Genomic DNA, 20,323 nt, shown 5'->3' with positions numbered 1-20,323 from the left:
TTTGTCCCACAGCAGAAATGAACTCTACCACTGGCCTGATTCCACTTTTTCTATCGAGCATCTGGAAGCGCTTTTGCACTTACAGAATTGCCTCCAACTCCAGGTTTACATTTTGCCATATTGTCAGAACCCCACGTGCACAAACCTGATTGAGGCACCTTCCAAACAGTTACTTATCTGGGAACACCACTGTATGAATTTAAGTACCTTGGACTGCTAGTCATGCTTGCACTTCCAAGCGTTGCTTTAATGAAGGCAAAGCAGCAGCCACCTCCAGTTACTCAATGCATTGCATGCAGGTATGTTACATGGCCCCCATGCCTCCTGTGGAAGCAGCCCAGAAGCAGTGTTCTCTTGCAGGATGTGTCATGAGGCACCATGGAACACACCACAGTTTAATTCATTCATGGCAGAGACCCTGCCAATACCCACACAATCTGCCAAGTCATTCCTGCCAGACTTTGCATCCTAGATACCATCCTTAGCAAAAGACTTACGAACAGTGCTCCAAAGCACTCTGTTTTGCGGATGTAATGAGACATTTGAGTTACTATCATGAACTTGAAAAACTGGTAACATGGTGACCCTGGAGTTTTCCAGCAGCTGTCTCTTTAGCCGGTTCTGACATTTCACTTCATTGCAAACCAAAGAGGACATTTCCATTTCCAAGCATCGAATCTGTGCTGCCTGAAAGGACAGTGGCACTAAATCTTAAAAAAAATTGGTTTTAATATATTAAGCTAGTATAGTTTGAACAGGAAGTAAACTTCAGTGCTTAAATTCTAAGCAGCTAGAACTAAACTCCAACATTATCCAAGCAGGTGTGCAAAACAGTCCCTAGCATCACCCTAACTCAAACTGGTTGACAAAGCAGGCCAAAAAATTCAACTGCACCAGCAGGCCTGACAGTTGGAAGGAGTAACTTTAAAAAGAAAAGCTGTCAACAGTACACCAAACTGTACAAACTACAGTGACACAATGTTGATTGCCACTTCAGAAGAAAAACTTCCACCTTTGGCCTAAAGCTTTTGTATTCCCAGAAATGAAACAAGCCCTCTTTTTTGAAAGAGTTTACAAAACAGGTTTTGCCCCATATAGGTAGCATCCTGTGTAGGCCAGAAAACTTGGGAGGATAGCCCAGGTGAGGTAGGAAGATTTTCACAGTTAGAAAGAAAGCCTTCAGCATCACAGCCTAGAAACATAAAGGCAATAATTCTATTGATAAAAGCATTAAGATTCAATAGCTCCAAGAAAAGATGCCCGTGTTTTAGCGAGCCGATATCCACACAATGTGTCAAAGCCTCTGCTTCTACATATTCCCCAGGCAACAAGTTTAACTTCATTACTTAAAACAGCCTTATATTCTTTTATTTAACTGCATACTTCACTTCAGCTGCAGTAAAGTATCAGTTTTGTAAACTAAGGTAGATTGCAAAATAGTCTGAAGCAACATCTGCAACTTCTCTTCATTCACTTGGAGCCTGACATACCATCTTTTCCTACCTGGAAGTCATCAGAACCTTAGCAGACCTCAAAGCACAAGCTGTAGCAGCATCCTTCTGCCAGCGCAGAGCATAGCCACCCAATGCCTCTTCAAGCCAAGCAGCTTTCCAAACAAAGGAGTGGTCTTTTATCATTAGTCATTTCTAAACAAGCAGATCCTCTCTATCACAAGTAGATAGCACTATCAAGAGCTTACACACAATATGCCCGTTAAAAGCTCACAACATCTTGTTAATAGTATTCTGCACCCCTGGAGCTCGCTCAGCTCAGAGGGAACAGGAGAGAAGATTCATCTTAGGCCCTACTCAATTCCTATTAGATTTCACTTACCCGCAGGAACTGCAAAGTCAAGTCCAGAGCATCAAGTTGGACTTTTTGTCTGGTTTGGGTCAGGTTGGTTTGTTGGGTTTTTTTGTGGTGGTTTTTGGGGGTTTTTTGGGGGTTTTTTTTGTTTTTTTACTAGCCAGCCTGCTATATCCAAAAGCTCCCAACCTACCTACAGAAAAGACCATCATTGCCATGAATCAAGCACTTAAGATGGTGGAGAGCTACAGTGTTGACAGCTGTAAAGGAAACTTGATCCATCCAGAAGAGCTGGTTTGATAACTTCATGCTCAAGTTGCTGAGAACACCCTTCCCTTCAAGGGACTGTGAACTAGTTAGCAATTACCAGGACAGACGTTGCACAAGTTAAGCATGTTAACTGTAGAACAAGTGCTACTGCTCGTCCCAGCAGCGTAATCAGCATATGCTAACCTGTCACATGTGCGTAGGCAGATATCACAACCTTTTTGGTCCTTCATACAACCTTCTCGCTGCTTACCCTGTTACTCTATCTAGTCAATGTCGCAGGCAGCACTGGAGTACTTTGGAAGCCTTTCTAGAAGGCTTCGGCATCCTGGGCAGAAGGATCACATTCCACTTCCAAGAACTCCTTTCAGAGAAGACTCTCAAAAAAATTGTCAGGACAAGAAGTCCCACTTCACAGTCCAGTTTTCTGCAAAAGCTGCAGAAGCATTATAGTAAGTTATGTAAGTAGTTCATAAAATAAACGTGCTGATAGCACTGTCAAGTCAAGTCATGCCAGGAGTTAATGAAATTCAGAACATGAAGCCTTACTCCTTAATTCTCCCCACCCCTCCCTTTACTCACCTGCCCCAGCATGGTCATAGTGTACTACTTGAAACTCAGAATGTAAGTGGGTTTGTCCTAAAGCCCAGTCTAAGGACCACAAACTGCTCTAGGTTCTTGTAATAGTCCAGTCCCAGCAAATCAAGTACAGGAACGGATGAGGACTAACTTCAGAACAGGTGGTGTTCACAGAATGACAACCCCTACACTCACGTGTTTCTAGCCAACTGGACAGTAATTTGGACTTGCAAAGCTCATGGCAGCCTCCCTATATAGGTCTCCATGACAACACATTCAGTACTGCTACAGAGGCAAACAAAGCAGGAGACTTTTGTTGTTTTGGGGGTTTTTTGTTGTTTGATTTTTATCCTGTCTCTTAATACTTCGAGAAGTCCAGTTCCATCCCAGTAATGAGGTTACAGACCCAGCACATCCACCCCATATATTCAAACTCAGAGAGCAGTTGTTTCAGAAGCACAGCTGATAGCTCCTTGCACTGCATGCAGAACAGCCAGGAAATGCTGCCTCCTGCCAGAGTACTAAAGACAGGCTGGTAGATTCATCCAACTCGCTCACAGGGCTGGTCTCAACACTGTTGGAAATCCCCACGTGCACAGAAGACTGGACCTCAGGCTTTTAGTACATACAGAAAAGCTCTCATCTGTCAAAGCATACGGCACTAGAGCTTATAGCGCAGTGTTGCAGGCCCAGAAAGCCATAGCTACATTTTTCTTTTTTCAAGATGGTCATCTGACCTTTGAAGCTTCTGTACTACTGAACTAACATACTCCAGACTACACCCGTATCTACCACTCTGGCTGGAGCTGATGCAAAAAGATCAACTGGACTTGCTCCTGAAGTCTGCCATCCATTCAGGCCTATTACTACGGCTGTTCACTCATCAGTCCCTACTCCATTTTGGCTTCTTCCAACCCAAGTCTTCATTCAATTAGAGCACGCGAGCTAACGCACAGTTCTGACTGTGCATAATCACTTCCTAACCCCGGTCAAACGGGCTAGGAGATACAAGAGAAGCAATACTGTACAGCAAGACACAGAAGCAGACTTGAACGGAAGCAAATATAGCCAAGAGAAGGTACTACCATCCAGTTTCCCTATAAGCTCTTCACTCCACTCAGCAACAACTACAGCAGAACTACTATTGACACTCATCAGCTAAGTATCCAGAACAAACACCATTTGTTGAAATGCTAAGCCAGATTTTGAGAACAGTAGCGTCTTGTGTATGTACAGACAATATTTCAACTGAACAAACTCAACTAAATTACCTGTTTCCTAAAGTATAAGGTAAAATGAAAAGCTAATTCCTGCTTCCCCTAAGTACACAGCTAGCAGCTGATAACCTATTTGTCCTGTAGTGTAACAACATGGCAGTGAGAACAGTCAGCTCAACCTGCATGCTATGAAAATAAGAGACAGCCTGCTTTAGTTGCAAGTTCCTCCGTTTAAGCACATTAATTGAAATAAAGTACCAACATAACTACCTTTAAGTTTCAATCCAAATACAGCTTGAGCTCATTAAACACATCACTCACATTCCTTCACAACAAAAAAAGCACACACTAATTGCTGAACTCAGTTGGTTTTAGATGCATTATAGGTTTTTGATCAACAAGCACTGAATGACAACTAGTAATTGCTTCTCTGGACAGTGGGTTAGACACAGACAACTGCACACAGATGCAGCACAACATTAAATTTAAATCCCATTTGCTTTTTAGTGGCTTAAGACTTGGATTATGAACAAAGTCTAAAGAAGTCACTTTCATTAGTGTAGATAGCTCTCATCAGTACTCCTTCCATTTGCTCTGTCACAAGGAGTTACAAAGACTTCACTCTGTACGTCTTCAAGCTGGTAGTCTTAGTATCTTGTTTGTATAGAAACCTGCACTTTACTAGAAGTTCAACTTTAAATCAAAACTTCCAGTACACCTAGATACTTCAGCTCTCAGCATCCCTGAACTCTTTTTCCTGGTGCTCTACAGACACCACACATCTGTGTCCATGCAAAAATGATCTTAGATCTCCCACTCGTAGCTCAATACAGATGCGTGATAGGTTCCCCCACACACCTGAATGGTAAAGCAAGATAAGTGAGCTACACCAACCTCAAACCATCTGGCTTGAAATCTTGTTCTACCTCCACAGCCTGAGGGAGTTCACAGCTTGAATCAAAAGCTTAAAATAAGTTATCATAAGGAAACTGCTGCACCACATTTAAATGTAATGCATTCTCTCAAGAGCTTCACCTAGGAAAATTTCCTTAGAGAGAAAGGAGACAAACTGTTTAAATGTTTCTTGTTTTGGTGTAGTGAACTGAGGAGAGTGTAGGCATGTGCGAACTGAGTTCCAGAGCGTAGAAAAAAAATAGGTTAACCTTCAAACCTTATTTGGACAAGGTAAAAAATCTGGCACACCTACTAGAAAAAAAAAAAAAAATCACTAGATTTAAGTCACAAAATTGTCCTCCCCTTTCTCCAGCAGCCCTACTCCATGCAGTAAACTCACAGCAAGACCCACATGAAAGCTAGGGACTGCCACAGACCTTAATGCATCACTGCTTTCCTATTGCTGACTAGCAAATACTGCCAAGTAGCTCATTTTAAGGCCAGAAATAATTAAATGTTTTGAATATTTCAGCTATAAATAGGACTGATGAGCTAAGTTCCAAAGACTTGTTTGGATATCCAATAAGACTGACAGAGGAGATGGGGAGGGGGGAAGACGCATTTAACTCTCTCTGCTCCTTCAGGGCAATGGGATGTTAAGGGACAGATCTAGAACTGTTACATAAACTGTGAGCAGAAGTGAGAAGTACCCGAAGCTACAGTTCTGCCAAGGAAGGGGAAAAAGAAGATATTCTGATGACCTAGATACCTATGAAGCACCATAACTAATCAAACAATAGGCCTGTCTACTCCTAAGTGCTTTAAATTGCTTCTCTGTTGAATGGTCTGCATGCATGCAGGAGCAGACAGCTCTCCCATAGCTATGCAAAATACTGATAAGCTGGCATTCTGCATTCTCCATTTAAGGGGACAGAAAAGCTAGAGGGAGACTTCATTGTAATGAAGAGGTGCAGCAAAAAAGTCAACCCTCAAATTCAGCTATTTTCAGCAAATGCATACAAGTAAGAGAACACCAATAAGCAGAGGCTTAGACAGAAGCAGCACAAACCCTGACACAACCTACTAAGTAACAAAAAAAATTATATATGTAAAAGGATTGCTTTTCTGAAAGCACATCATGAACTTAGTAAGAAAGATGTTTCTCCATAGCTACAAGGAAAAACTTGGAGGGTAGGGATAGCGACAAAGCATGCTTCTCATCCTTCTTCCACTCTGCCTAAAAACCACAGCTATTATTAGCACAGTCACTGAAGGACCTAACAGGATCTCTACCCACAGTAAGGTTTACCAGTACTTTTCCAGCCCCCTCAAAGAATGCTGCTTTAGAACACTAAGGCAGATGAAAGCACTAAAAGGCCTCTTCCTCACCTCTTCTCCCCTTTCTTACCTGCCCCCCAGGTTCTTGAGAATGGGAATGAGAACCCACTAGATCTGACAATGCCCTAGCTCACCATGGACTCTGGAAACAGCCAGTGAAAGCTCTTTGTGAACACTGCAGGCTAACTGGATCCTTACAGGCCACACAGATTTAAATTAGGCAAACTTCTGCTTTTATTTCAGAGTGATTTTATTTAAGGTTGTTGCTCACCCAGGAAGATTCAGTCAGTATTTTCTAATTGGTTTAGGCCGTAACTACATTTTATGTACCTTGCACGTATTCCTCATGTCAGCAGCTGACAATTTGAACAACGATCAGCTAACCCAAACCAAGATTTTGAGCGAGAAGGATAGGGTGAAAAGACTAAGGTGAGACACGCCAACTGCAATCACCCCATGTTTGATCTTTAGATTAGCAGCAAGAACAGGTTTAGTCACCCAGCTGCATCTCTACCACAGCCACAGAGGTGCTCAGCAGCAAGCAAAGCAAGTGCTCACTTTTGCTGTACAGGGAGGTATGCCGAAGGGCCAGTTTTCATACTCATTTCCAGGATAAACAAGCTGTCAGTCAGGACACCAACAGGTTTAAGGAAACAGAGCAAGCCAAAGAGGCTTTAATTTTTGCTTTTTGATCAAACCACGCTTCTAACAATCTGAAGCTTCTAAGCAAAAGTGATCTTTCAGCCCAATATCCAGTTTACACTCAGCTTCCCACCTCCCTTTAAGTTCCCACAGCTAAGAGAGCCTCCCATCCAGCCTTTTCCAGCACTGAACTCTGTAATTCTGTTTTAATAAAGAGTTCTACATTTCAAGAAATAACAAGCAGGACACAGAGAGACTGGGCTTGCCTTAAGAAACTGCTTTCTCTAGATGAAGTAGCTAGCAAAACTGATACAGTAACTACATTCAGACACCTTCATGGGGTATTTAAATTCCTCCTTCCTCTCCCTTCTCAACTGTTCTTAACCTGGTAGTGTCACTAACACACCCACCAGATGAAAGGGAAGTGTGACTGGGGGAAACACAACATGTGCCAACACAATTAATGCCCAGATCAAGAATGTAAATCCAAACAGGAAAAAAGCCCCACACAAGTCACATTTCAGGAGAACTGAAACCAGCAAAACAGATCTCATTTTGCATGTGTTCACTTTATCTCCACTGGAGGAAGAGATTTTTCTCACACAGCAAAAGTAGTTTTCATCACAGTCCCTGCTGCTAAGCAGGTAGAGAAAGAGGCCTGGGCTGCCATATCACTTTCCCTGCAATTAACCCATAATAAATGATACAGCACCTAACCAGATTCATATACTTCAGAGCCCCGCACCTACTCTCCACAATTCCTGAGCCTCTGCCAGGCATCATTGCTGTTGCTACACAGAAATCCCTTGCTAAGGCAACAGCTCAAAGTACATTTATTCTGCCAACAGGACAGCACCAGTAACTGCCTCCTCCTCTCCCCTGTTGCCTCTTCAAGCCCATTTCAGTAGCACAGCTGAGTCTTAACCACCCACTCACCCAAGGGCTCTCCCACTCTTTCCCATTTCCAGCAACCACACAGTACCACACTGCCTTCCCTGCTAATTTTGCCACATACCCAATGCTGCCAAGAGTCAAGTCAGCTAAACAAACCAAACCAGCAGAAAAAGCAATCCAATACGAACAGTTTTCTACAAACTTTATCACCTCATTAAGAGTCCCATGAGCACTAGAGCTGAAGACAAACAAAAAGCAGAGCTACGCAGCTTCATCTGTAGGGCATAGGGTCAGTCCAGCTGTGCTGTTGAACACTACAGGCACTACACTACTCTGGGTTGACACCACTGTCCTAGGTCCAGGAACCAACTTATCTTGAACAAACAAACACAAGGTGATGTGCTGTGCATTCTACAGCCCCTGAAACACCTGCACCAGCACAATTGAGGGGGAGGCACAAGCTGCTTGACTGGGCACGGGTGCCAAAGGAAAAGTTCAGCTTTGTGACTATAACCTAGTTAGGCTGGAAAACTTCTCCAGACTCTCAGAACTCACAAGTACAGTTAAGAAGTGTGTTCATGTGGAGACTGACTTAGTGATATGTGATAACACTGCAAAGATGGGTAGACAACTGGGCTGTAACTGGATCGGACTGTGTGTTGCCAAGGATTTGTCTAGATGCAAAAGAGTTCAGATTTAGGCTGGGCTAGCCAAAACATTTGTTAACCTTCACTTAACAACAAGGTTTCCTTCCTTTGCAAATGGAGGTTAACACTTTTTTCAGTTTTGTCAATAACATAGGCTAGGATGCTTTAACTGGTGGGAAGACCTCGAGCTTGGCATAGTCCTTCCTGCACTAGAGGAACATTCCTACTGATTATACTGTACCTGCTAAGAGTTGCCTCTACTAAAGAGCAGATTAGAAGAACTTTGATTTCAAAATCACCAGTTATGTTGTCACAAGGACGCTGTAAAACACTTACACTTTAGTAGCTCAGTTCCATGCAACAAGCACCTTCGTATCAGTTCAAAGGGCTCGAGACTTACCTTCTTACCTAAGCTTCTTTAACATCATTCACGACACTTGTTACCACAGAAACCTCAGCCATTGCTAGCAAAACAAGAGTCTTAACAACAGGAGCATTCTTGGTTTTTAAATGGCATTTTCCTGGGACAGCAAATGCCATTGTTTTGTGTACATACGCTAATGACTGCTGGCCAGTCAAGCCTAGTGGTGAGTATAGCATTGAGGTAAGGCAAGCCACACCATCCTCCTGAAAGCAACAAACACAGAAGGGGAGTTGGTTACTACTCTTCTTTACATCAAGTGCTCGGACTAGTCTGAATACATCTAGCCGATCTAACTGCTTTTCTATAGGACAGGACAACATACTGTATGTCGATACCACAAATGGTTTAATATCCATCTTTCACTTGGGTGGAGAAGGAAGAAGGAAATACAACTGTGTGAAGACTGTGTGTTTAACACCCCCCTCCAACCAACAGTTTAGCCTTTGTAGATCATATTTATTGTCCTCATTCAGTGGATCCATGAAATCTTTCCTTACAGCACATAGAGGACAAACACTGGGGAGAGAAGCCTAGGTTTAGAAGATGAACCCAGATAGATAGCAGTGTGCTGGCTCTTTAAAGCTCACAAAAGCTTAATCTAGTCAGTTCTAATGCACTACAGAAATAAGAAGTCAACAACAGCTTAGACTACAGAACAGCTCAGTTTGATATTTGATTAATGAAACAGTGATACGTCTGCAACTCAAAGTACTTGGACTGAGACTCTAAGAATAACATTCAGTCTATCACGAGCCAACTTCCAACCTCTTTCAAAAGCACCAGATTGCATTTTAAGGGTCTCCTCAAACAAGCAGGATTCCTAGTAGCATCTGAAGGTTCCACAAGTATTTAATTGCATCTGCTAAGTGTTCATAAAAGATAGCATGTTTGTTTTTCCATTGAAAAAATTAAGCTTAATAGCAGAAGTTGCATTTCTTAATGCTCCTACCACCATTATTTTATTTTGAAAGAATTTTTTTTGCCTTTTAAATCTGAGCACAACATGTGCTAAGTTTTCAGTAGCTGCTTACTTCTACAGTACTGTTAACTGTAGAAAATACCCCAGTTCTGTGCCCCAGTCCCCAAAAGCATTACTTACTGCACTTTTCCAAACAATTTCTGTACTAAGAAGTCTGACATACTAGCATTTAGAAAGATTTCCTTTTAAGTATTTTGTACTGCATTCCCTCCTTTATCCCCATGACAAGCTTAAGACTTTGTTGCTTGGAAGATAAGTGACACCTGCCTTGAGGGCAGCTTTAAAGCCATGTTTAGAATCACACTGCTGTCATTTAACAAGAACAATTCCTTAGTATTAGTTCAGAATTACAAAGTATTTAAGAAATTATTTCTCTTAAAAGCAAGATAACTTCTTAAGAAAGTGATTTGGCTGTATCAAGAACCTTAACCTAATCTTCTACAGCAGTCATTTTCACTTCTATTCTATGTCTAAGCAACACATTAAAGGGAGCCAAGCTTCTGCCTCCATGCCTAGCAGTTCATGCACTTCAAGTGACTGTTCCTCCCCTGAAATCAGTACTGTGACTACTTCCATATTAGGCAGAGGATTGACAGATGGTACTTTTCATTTCCCAGTTGTTTAAGGTTTCCCAAGTAGATCACACTACACAGACCAAGATAAATGAACAGCCATAAGTAAAAGCCAGAAGACCCTTTCTTATATTTACCTGAGGAGCTGAAACTGCAGAAGGGGTTGAGGAGAGGAGGGGAATAAGACATAGCATGCAAGTTTGCAGGCAGTAGTATCATAGGATTGAGCTTACAGAGACAGTTAAAATAACTGCACTTATTCTTCCACTCAGCAGTACCACCCTGTTTGAGAAGATAAGAGGTGAGAACAACTTTTCCAAGTACGCACGACATACAAGAAGTAGTCGTAACATGTCAGTACGAGCAGTTGACACATGTTCTCCAACAGATTTCTATGATTTCCAATCCAAGTAAAAAAAAAAAAAAAAAAACAAAAAAAAAACAAAAAAAACCCCAAACAAACAAACAACCTTGTTGTCCTGGAATCATTAAACAACACATTGCTCAAAATATACTTCAAATATTTTACTGAGACCAACAAGAACTTGTAAATTCAACATGACTATCTCTAAGGCAATGGTGAAAAAAAATAAAAAATATATTATGATTTGACACTAGCTACAGATCCGAACCTGATTCTGATCTCACTTGAGCAACAACTGCGTAAGAGCAAATTAAGTTCTACTCTTAAATACCAATTTACTGGAAATTACATTCCACACTCCATGTCTGTAACCTGTACAACCTTTTATTAGTTCAAGTCTTCAACTCCACTACCTTCCAGGTTTTGGCTTCCATTCCAGTCTTTTAAGAGAAACCTGCCAAGACTTGCGGTAGCACACAAACCCCAACTTGCCATGTAGAAATCACTGGTATGTAGGGCTGAAAATGCAATCAGTCATTTGCTCACTGTCTGCACTGAAAATAAAGCTGGAAATACATCTAGAACAAGAAAAAAAAAAAATTAGATGAGACATCTCCCCTCCTAGCAAAAGCATATCAGAATATCCCTCACAACGTACACAAGCCGTAAGTAGAGGCCCAGTAACCAAGCTGTAAGCTGAGTCCTTTCCCAAAAGGCACTTTGTGCAGTCTTACAGCTTTGACAGATCTCTTATCTATTCCTCCAGGATACAGAAGAGCAGGGTGATTCTTTTAAAAGAAGCTGGTCTTTCATAAATCATTTCTGCAGAGGCCCAAATGGACTTCTCTTTCATGTTATGTTTGATTTCCTGTTAGCCCTGCTCATGAGTTCATCAAGCTGGCATCAAACAGGAATTCCCATACCCAGCTTACCTGCATTCACTCAGGTAACTTTTCTCAGACTGCCTTGGAGGATGTACGGCTCAGTGATGCCATCTTTGGTATCAAACATTCTGCTTGAAGTTTTTCCAACCTTAAAGAAAAGCCAGCTACTAACCATTATAAAATCAGCATAGCTATTTTTTCTGTTTAGTTAACAGGAAAGGGAGAAGAGACTTATTTAGCTTCACAGATCATATTGAGCACAAAGATCTATTTTCACAATAGAATGAGATACAAACTAGTCTTGTTACCTCAAGGAGAAACGTGCCCATGAAGCAGCTGGAATTCTCAGTGATAGACTCCAGGCAAACTAACTAGAGAGCTTTAGGATATGTAAGTGCATGAACAACCTGCTATGGAGGTAATTCATTAAGTGAATTTACCAGCTATGGCACTATAATGATGTATGTACGCTCCCTCCCAAACGGGGAGGGTAAGCTCCTCGCTTTGCTGCAGTGAGAACTCCAGTTAAACACCAACAGGCAGTTACTTGCCTAGCATTAATTTATACCCTAGATCATCTCCCAGCAAGTCGTTTGTACAGCTACAGAATACAATGGGTGTTACCTCCACGTCTTAGGAGATAAATTCAGTCAAGTAAGAATTAACAGTGGGGGAGGAAAGACAGATCTTCGAATTCCTCAGATTTCATTCCAGGTTTCTTAAATGGGCAGAAGATCAACTTCTGAATTTAAATGCCTTCTGAGTTCCTCCGATTTTTATATTCCATGCGTTTCAAAAAAGCATGGTTAGCAAGCACATAAAATCTTGCTATCCCAGAAATGAACACTACACAAAATATATTAATTTTTTCAAAAATAAAGAGAAGTTAAAGGTCAGACAAGTTAGCTACCAATGCTCTCACAACATTAGTCCCTATTACGTAATAATTTGCTGCTAGAAATGACTTGATTATAATCCTTGTCCTAATAGACATCACTCATTTCATGTCAGTCATTTCTTTGCAGCTAACTGAAATAGCAAGCATCAATCTGAGCAATGTTTTCACATATATTTCAAACTTGCTCATCTGTTTGCTCTGGCATTTCAGATACAAATCCCAACCCCACAAATTGTATTCCTGTAAATCAACTCAACTTCCTACACAGCACTATGACCTCAAAATCAGCTATAGGATAAGATAATGTTCTTCATGTCAAGAACAACCTTCCAAAAACAAGGAAAGCTACTTCCATCTTTTCTCCAGGACATCTTAAGAAGTTCAAGTTGCTGAAAATGTTTTGAGAAAGAGACCCAGTCGTTCTCCAGTAAGAGTAAAGTCTTAAGAACCAATGTATGCAAGTACTTCTGAAAACTTCCAGTTGTTTACAAACAACAAACACAGCAGACCTGCCTATGCAGAAGCTTAGAAAATGTTTTTGTGCCTTGCTCACCTTAAGTAGTCGAGATTAAAGACAAAACCTTAAAATACTAATGATTGGTATAGTAAGTTTGAGAAGTTAATGCAGGATTTAGCAGGAAGCTGGAAAACTGCACTCAAACTGGCAGCTTGCAGATCACATTGTAGGCACAGCATGCAGCAACAGTAAAAACAAGGAAACAATTCAGCCTGATTTTAAAGTTTAAAACTTCCCATTCAAAGACTGCCATGCCAGGATATCAAAAATCATCCCCATGACAGGGCCTGTTCATGACTGCAGTGCAGTAACAAGCAACTTCAAACTTCACCTTACATAGAAAAGTTAGATTTAAGTGAACCTTGGCAGTTTTCCTTATGAATGGCCTTGGAACAGTTAGAAACTTTTACAGACTGTGCTATGATGTACAACAGAATACTAACAACCGGCACAAAGTTAAAACTATTTTTATCATAGTGCTGGAGTGAAACCTGCGATCCAGCTTGCGCTGAAGACTAACACTGCTGCAGTTCACTACCAAAGCAAGAACACAGAATTTAATCTACCCGCATTTCCATCCGTGTATTACATCTGTTTTTTGCAGTTGGGCAAAACTCAAAAGTCAGAGAGGATGTGATAAGTGCTCTTCTACTACACTGGGGGAAAATCCCCAGCCCTCCTCCCCTCCAACAGACCCGCTCTTATCCAGTCTAGCCAGCTTGAGGCAGCGTCCCTATTCTTATTAGGACAAGAAGAGAAAACAATCCCTCATCCATCACAAGTATTTTCCTCCAGTCAGTAGTACTTTATTAGTACAGTCAGTAAGCAAACATTATTCACTGATATTTAACCAAAACACAGGGACTGCACAAGGCACAAGGTACCTGAGAAGTATCAGCACTCCTGCAAGACCTGGCTCAAGCATTCCTGTCCATCCAAGATGAAGAAGAGCTGCTTGGCCTCCTAAACTAGGAAAGACTGTTGTTATTTAAAGGAATGCTTTTATGATAGTTCAAGTAAAACTGTTCTGTGCTAGAACTGTTTCAGAAATGTCTTTAAGTTGCAGGCAGGTAAATGTGAAAAGGAAGTAATAGAGCCTTCCTCAACCCCACTCCCTGCTTCCAAAAGAATTCTAGCTGAAACACCACAGAACTACTGCTATTATTTGAGGAGGAACTGTAACATCATTAGTGAGTTTAGGGTAAGCTAGAACGTAATAGCTGTTAAGCAACACTTAGTAATGGTACAGGAGGAGTTATAGGCCTTTCCTGTTAATTTCTCTTCTTGTAACTATTCCAATCTACCACTCTGCTTTCTTTCATTGTACAGAAAGCTCTTCTGCAGGCAGGCACAGATCATCCATAGCTGTACATGCAGACCCTATCAGTTAAGTCGTCCCATGCCTAAAGCACACAAGCAACTTAACAGTGACATGTACCATCATTAGTGGTGGAAGCAGGCGCAGCTACCTCAAAGGCCGTTTATTACAGGTGTGCTGGCACTTTTATGACCCTGAGACAGTTATGCAATACTCTGATACTTTGAGATTATTAAAATCCATAGTGATGAAAACACAGAGAACCGTCAAAGAAAATTCAGCAGTGCTGGTGGGGGAGAAACCAGTACTCACACAGTAAAGCAGTACCGTATCCTCAATTCAATCTCTGGACTCTTTTAAATTATTAAAATCGCAATGCTGCCAAACACAATCAAACATTTCCACATGCTCAGAAGCATTGCCTTTTCCTCCCTATAAAAAGAGTCAGCGGAGTAGCCACTCCGCACCTGCCAGTTTATAGCCCGGTTAGATTTCCCAGTCTCTAGCCGGCTTGCAAATGAGGCAATTGAAACCAACAGTGGCACATGGCATCTGCTAGATTTTGTTTAATCGTGCCTAGTCCAATCCTTCTGCTTCCAAATTAAGTGAGAGTTATACAACAAAGACGTTAAAATAGTTCAGTGTTCTAATGCAGTGCTAAAAACCTCACACGATTCAACTTCGCGTCCAAGTCAGTACAGTCCTCGCAAGCCCCAGGTCCACCCTCACGCGGAGCATGGCAGGGAGAGGGTTACAAGCTCTCAGCTTTTAAGCTATTCTTGAGAATAAAAACACATTAAAGAAAACATACTGCGCATACTCCAGCACAGCCGAGGCTCACCACCGAGCCACAGCCATGTCCCATCACCACCAGAGCACAGATCACAGGCAGGAACAGCACTGACGGTGGAGCGCACCGGCTCCGGGGGTGTGCGGGGGGGGAGAATCAGCCGCCTCCTTCCCCGCGCTGCCCGGTGCTGCCCCCTCCGCAGGTGGACGCGGCTCCGAGGAAGCAGGCGCCCTCCGGGCTGCCTCGCCCCGGCCCCGGCGGCGTGCCAGCCCGGCGCCCCGCGGCCCCAGCCGCACGCCAGCCCGCGGCCCCCCGCGATGTACGCACCGGCGGGGAGTAAGGGCACCGGCCCCCGGCCCGCGCCGACGGCCGCCCCCGCTCCGGTACGGGCCGCCGTCCGCACAGCGGGAGGCCCCCGGCCGCGCAAGGGAGAGCGGGGTGACCCCACGCGGGAGCGAGCGGCGGGGCCGCCGCGCCGGCTTCCCCCGGCCGCCCCTCGAGAGCTGGGCGTCGGGGCGGGCGGCCGCCCCCGCCATTTTGAGGAGGGGGGGGGGGGGAGACAGCGGGGCCTCCCCCAGCGCCGCCCGCCGACAACTCCAGCCGCCCAGCCCCGCGCTCTCCCACGGGCAGCCCCGCCGCCGGCCCGCCACCGCCGCCGCCCGCCCGGGGCGCGGGGTGAGGAGGGAGGGTTGGGGGGGGGTGAACCGCGTTACCTGCCGGGTCGGGCCGTTGGCGGGCCGGACCCGCGCGCCGCGCCGCGTCCCTTTCCGCCATCTTGTCCGGGTTTAAAATTAACTCGCCGTGACGTCAGAGCTCCGCCGCGAGACCTTTATCGCCCGCCGGCGGCAGCGCGCGGGCAGGGCGGGTCCTAGCGCCCCCGGCTGCCCGCCCAGGGAGGGGGAGGAGCGGCGCACGCGCGGCCCGCGACCCGCCCCCCTCACCTCCTCACTCCCAGGGCGGCGCATGCGCCGTCACTCTCGGCCCGCCTGACCGCCCGGTGCCGGGGCCATGGGGGCCGCGGCCCCGGGGAAAGGAGACGGGAGTCCCCCGCCTGCACCGGGAGGGAGCCTCCCCTCCGCCTGAGGGGATCGGCGAAGCCCCAGGCGGCGCGGGAGGGGGGGGAGGCCCTCTCGCTGCTGCGGGAGAGACACACAAACAGAGCCCCCCTCAGGGCCCTGCGCCCCGCCGTCGAGTAAAACACGGAGGGCGCAGGGCTCCAGCGCTGTTGGGCGGCAGGGACGTCGAGGGGCTTGGAGAGCAGCGGCGTGTTTCGGGCAAAGGGATGAAAGATAGCGCGGCGGGTGAGGAGGCCCCGAGGGCTGCGGGAAACACCTCAGGGCGAGCGTCCCTCAGGGATCCGTCGTTCATCATCGGCCCGCCGCTCCCAGTCATCCCAGCACAGCTCGCTCAGGTAGAAAACACAGCCTGCCGCCCGCATGCCACCAGGCCCATCACTGAAGGCTCCCTGATGGCGTCCATCTCTGTCTGCGCCGCACCGCTGTCCCGCCGGGCCCTCACTTCTTTTCCACCTCTGTTGGGCCACGGGGACAGCTGGGAAAGCGACCCAAGCGCTCTGTGTTTCTGGCAGTAACGCCAGCTCCTCGCTCTTGAGGTCTCGCTTGCTGTGGCACTGCTGCTGCTTTTGGGCTGGAAACACACAAAAGGACAGCTGTAAATCAGAACAAGCCACACATGTTCCCAAGGGGCCAAACATTCCTGCTGTTACTAGGTTTTGCAAGGGTCTTGTTCCTCTAAACCCAAACTGACCTTCCTGCATCCTTTTAAAAGGCCAGCTGTTAAAGCTAGCTGCCTTTACTGCACAAAGGTTTTAGGCCTGTGAGGCTTCTTATTGCTAAAGGTCACATAAACCTTCACAATCAAGTTGGGTCGGTGTGACCTTGTCACAACAACATATTTGTCTGATAAATCAGCATGTGAAGTGGGCAACAGCTTTGCAAAAACCCACCTCACCATGGTAATGCTCTCTGTAGAAACCATTTTTCTCAAAGTCTTGAGCTATGCTAACTTACTTGGTCCTGGAGCTGCAACTTTTGAGTGACAGCAATCTAAAAAACAAGCAGAGTTTGGCTCTGTCTAAACAGAGGAGGAGGGAAAGCTCGGAAGAGATCTTGAAAGAAAAAACCAACAGGCTGTCGTGGCACTTGGAAATGCTTTAGAAACCTTCTCGAAACCCCACTTTTGGTCCTTTGCTACTGAGGTAGCACAGAAGGGTCTTCCTGACATTGGGGTCCATTAAACTTGGTGCTGTGCTTACAGTGGCAGTCCTTGCCTTGGAGAGTTTAATGTCTAAAACACATCAAAAAGACATTAAAATGTCTAAAAGGTGCTGTAACCACAGCAAGTGAGAACTGCAGAGGGATGCAATGATCAAACTAATATATATTCAGTTCTAGTTATGCCACTTGGAATAATAAAATATGCAATGCTGTAAAACTGTCAAGAACTTTATTATTCTAGATTTACATCAGCATAAATGGAAGCAGGATTCAACCCCTTTGTGCAGAAGTCTTGGTATGCATGCTAGGAAAAAACATTGCCATTGGCCTTTTGCAGTTTAACACCCTCTACTTATTTGGGGAAAATGAGTGTGCCATTGCCTGTCCTAATCTCATCCCAAGTCAAGAGGAAAACCTTTCCTGACATCAGAAAGAAGGCAGAGCACACTCTGCATACAGAGGTATTTCAGAGATGCAAAGGAAAATACGTTGAAGTAAAACACATCGAAAGCTAGAAACACTGTTAACTGACAGACTTAAGCTTCAGCAGCTCAGTAAGAAAACTAAACTGGGAAAAAAACCCACAATACTAAAGAAGTTTCCCAGTTCTGTTGTTAGTAAACAGGCTTGGTTTCTGATCAAGTCTGAAACAGTTTACGCGGAGAAGTTTGAAATAGCGCATATACAGACAGATAGATTTCTGCTCCGTGCAACAGGATTTGCTGCTGCTGTAATGTGAGAACAGAAGTCAAGAACTTGGAGGTCAGAAAGCTCAACTTTAATTCTGTCCTTTCATGTTTGCAGGAAGGAAGGAGACATTTTCTGAGCTGAGGATTTTACTGTCAACATGTCATCCGCTGGCTGCAAAGGGCCCCATCTCCACCACACTCCCAGCTCCATGCCACTTTCCTCTGAGCCAGGCTGTGCAAGGAGTTAGCACTGAAACTGCTTAAGCTAGCCATGGATTTGGCCTGAAAGCAGCATTGGAGCAACGGCGCAAACCACTGGCAGGCTGTGGTGGAAAGGGACCGTGGGAGCAGGAGGACACGTCTAACTTGCAAGTGCAGTTGGGCCAGTAGTCCCCTCAGCCAGCAAAGGCACAGTTTTGCGCTACAGACAGCATCTTCTCCTGGATTTGGCCATGCTGGTTTAAAAAACTGCTGTCCCAAGCTTGTCCCCAGCCCACGTTGGGCCAGTCAACACAACCAGTGTCACCAGCGCAATGAGCTAGCTCTGCCCAAGGCAAAGGCTGCTCAGCCACCCTGCTGGGTAAGCTGTCCCCTCCCACAGCTGGAAGGGAAACGGATCCACCACAATGTCTCCTGGCCTTCAGGCAGCATGCCACGGCAGGAGACAGAACAGTTCCAGACCCATGCAGGCAGAGTCACCCACTGGACACTAGAAAAGGCCAGATCAGACTCAGGTTCTTTATGCCTTTCTGTATAAAATGCTTCTCTATCCCCGTCAGCTAACCTGTGTAATGCTGCTGGCTTTGTTTAAGGTGACCTGCATGATGACAAATCCGTAAGCCAAACACCCACCTGAAGCATGCTGAACACCACTCCTGGGCTGGGGAACAGAGTAACGCCCCATCCTGAAGGGCTGGGGGTCCTGGAATGAGCTGGAGAGGTCTCTGTTGGTGGTACCGCACTTACCAACATCTTTCCTCATCTGCTTCAGGCTGCAGAGTCCAAGCTAGTGACAAGGCGTCAGTCTTCTCTCCAGGCTACGCAGCACTGCAGGCAGCTGGGAGCTGAGGACAAGCAGCCATGAGATAAAGGTGGTTCTCCTGGCAGCCCCCACCGTCTGCAGCAATAAGGTGCCTCCAACCCCTTGGCTGCCATCCCTAGGGCCACCCAGGGCTTCTCAAGAGAGAAGACTGGGGAGGCGAGGAGGGGTGCAGCCCTGCAGTGGTGAACCAGCACTGGCACTGGGAACAGCCAGGGCAGATGGTGGTCAGCTGCCCTCCCACCAGACACCACCAAGGGAGCTGCATCACTCAGGCAAGCCTGAGATTTCCAAACAGTCTCCCACTGGGAAATCCGCCTGGATCTCCGGCTTGCTCCCAGAGGCAAACACGTGCCCTCCGAGAGTTTGGAAAAGCCCTGCAAGGCACCTCGTCTCACTTTTCTCTGAGAAGCGCCCAAGCTGCAGCACCACAGTCCTACTCGTGGGCTTCACCTACTCACAGCTTCCTACCTCTTCCAGTTGGAGACCTCCTCCCCTCTGCACAGTGCCAGCAGGGACTGGAGGCTGTGCTGCCCACCGAGCCCCTGCCCTCTCTGCGGCTGGATCCTCCCATTGACTCCCTCTTCCCATCACCAATCCCTGCGCCCTGCCCACATGCAGAAACACGCTGCTTAGTCCTGCCCAGGCTGGCTGGTGTTTGCCTCACCACCTCTGCAAGGATCTCAGCTCCATAAAGAGGCAAGCTTGGTTTCATATGCATTTTTTCTGATGTTCACCATTCCCCAAGAGCATCTCCCTTAGATTCAGGGGTGCCTTCATCTGTCACAAAGGTGATCTAAAAGTTGCCGTGTGTCACTAGAGAGTGCCCAGCGCAACCCCAAGCTTGTAGCTACCTGCATGTCTTTGCGTGACCTGGGGCTTGCCCAAGCAAAGCCAAGGTGGGACTCAGCATGGATCCAAACCTGGCTCTCCTGCAGGCTTCCCAGTAGAGAGCTCCCAGGAAGCAGAGAGGCTGTTGGGAGCAGAAAGCAAATTGGGAAGGAGGGGAAAAAACAATTTACCAAATCTCCTGAACCTGCAGCTGTCCCACATGCTGAGAGGACATGCCTTTTTAGTTGGCAGCAGCACACATGCTCAAGACACAGAGAGCAGCCCCTTGCATACCACTCATTTTTAGCAAGCCGAGTGGGAGACCTGTCCCATTCTGCCCTGGTGATGACTCAAGAGCTGCTCTTCTGGGGAGGAGGGATGAAATAACATTGAATTTTAGCTGCTGTCAGAGCAGCTCAGAGCATGTTGCTAGGCACCAGCTGCAGGAATTGCCCGCAGGTGCTTTCACAGGAAGGGTTGGGCTAGTTTACCGGGCT

The 20,323-nt window shown here is 45.7% G+C and overlaps 1 protein-coding gene across 7 annotated transcripts in view; it reads right to left on the bottom strand.

Moving 5' to 3' along the window:
- ATL2 (atlastin GTPase 2) overlaps nt 1-19,616 on the bottom strand; it is a 44,598-nt gene extending 24,982 nt beyond the window's left edge. For 3 of the 7 annotated variants that reach the window (XR_008234240.1, XM_052781100.1, XM_052781101.1), the window contains exons 1-2: nt 19,394-19,542; nt 18,809-19,020 (exon numbers count right to left, since the gene is read on the bottom strand). Coding sequence is in view for 6 of the 7 variants with exons in the window: in XM_052781100.1 (XP_052637060.1) it covers nt 18,809-18,938 (130 nt within the window). In the remaining variant the exon portion in view is untranslated. Of the gene's footprint in view, nt 1-15,743; nt 15,874-18,808; nt 19,021-19,393 lie in introns of those variants that run through there. The other 4 variants (XM_052781104.1, XM_052781105.1, XM_052781102.1 and 1 more) reach the window with 4 other exon arrangements.
- Between the last annotated feature and the right edge of the window lie 707 nt (nt 19,617-20,323).

Source organism: Harpia harpyja, chromosome 3, assembly GCF_026419915.1.
Source record: "Harpia harpyja isolate bHarHar1 chromosome 3, bHarHar1 primary haplotype, whole genome shotgun sequence".
NCBI lineage: Eukaryota > Metazoa > Chordata > Aves > Accipitriformes > Accipitridae > Harpia > Harpia harpyja.
The sequence above is the reverse complement of the archived record's forward strand: the minus strand, read 5'-3'. Positions and strand labels throughout refer to the sequence as shown.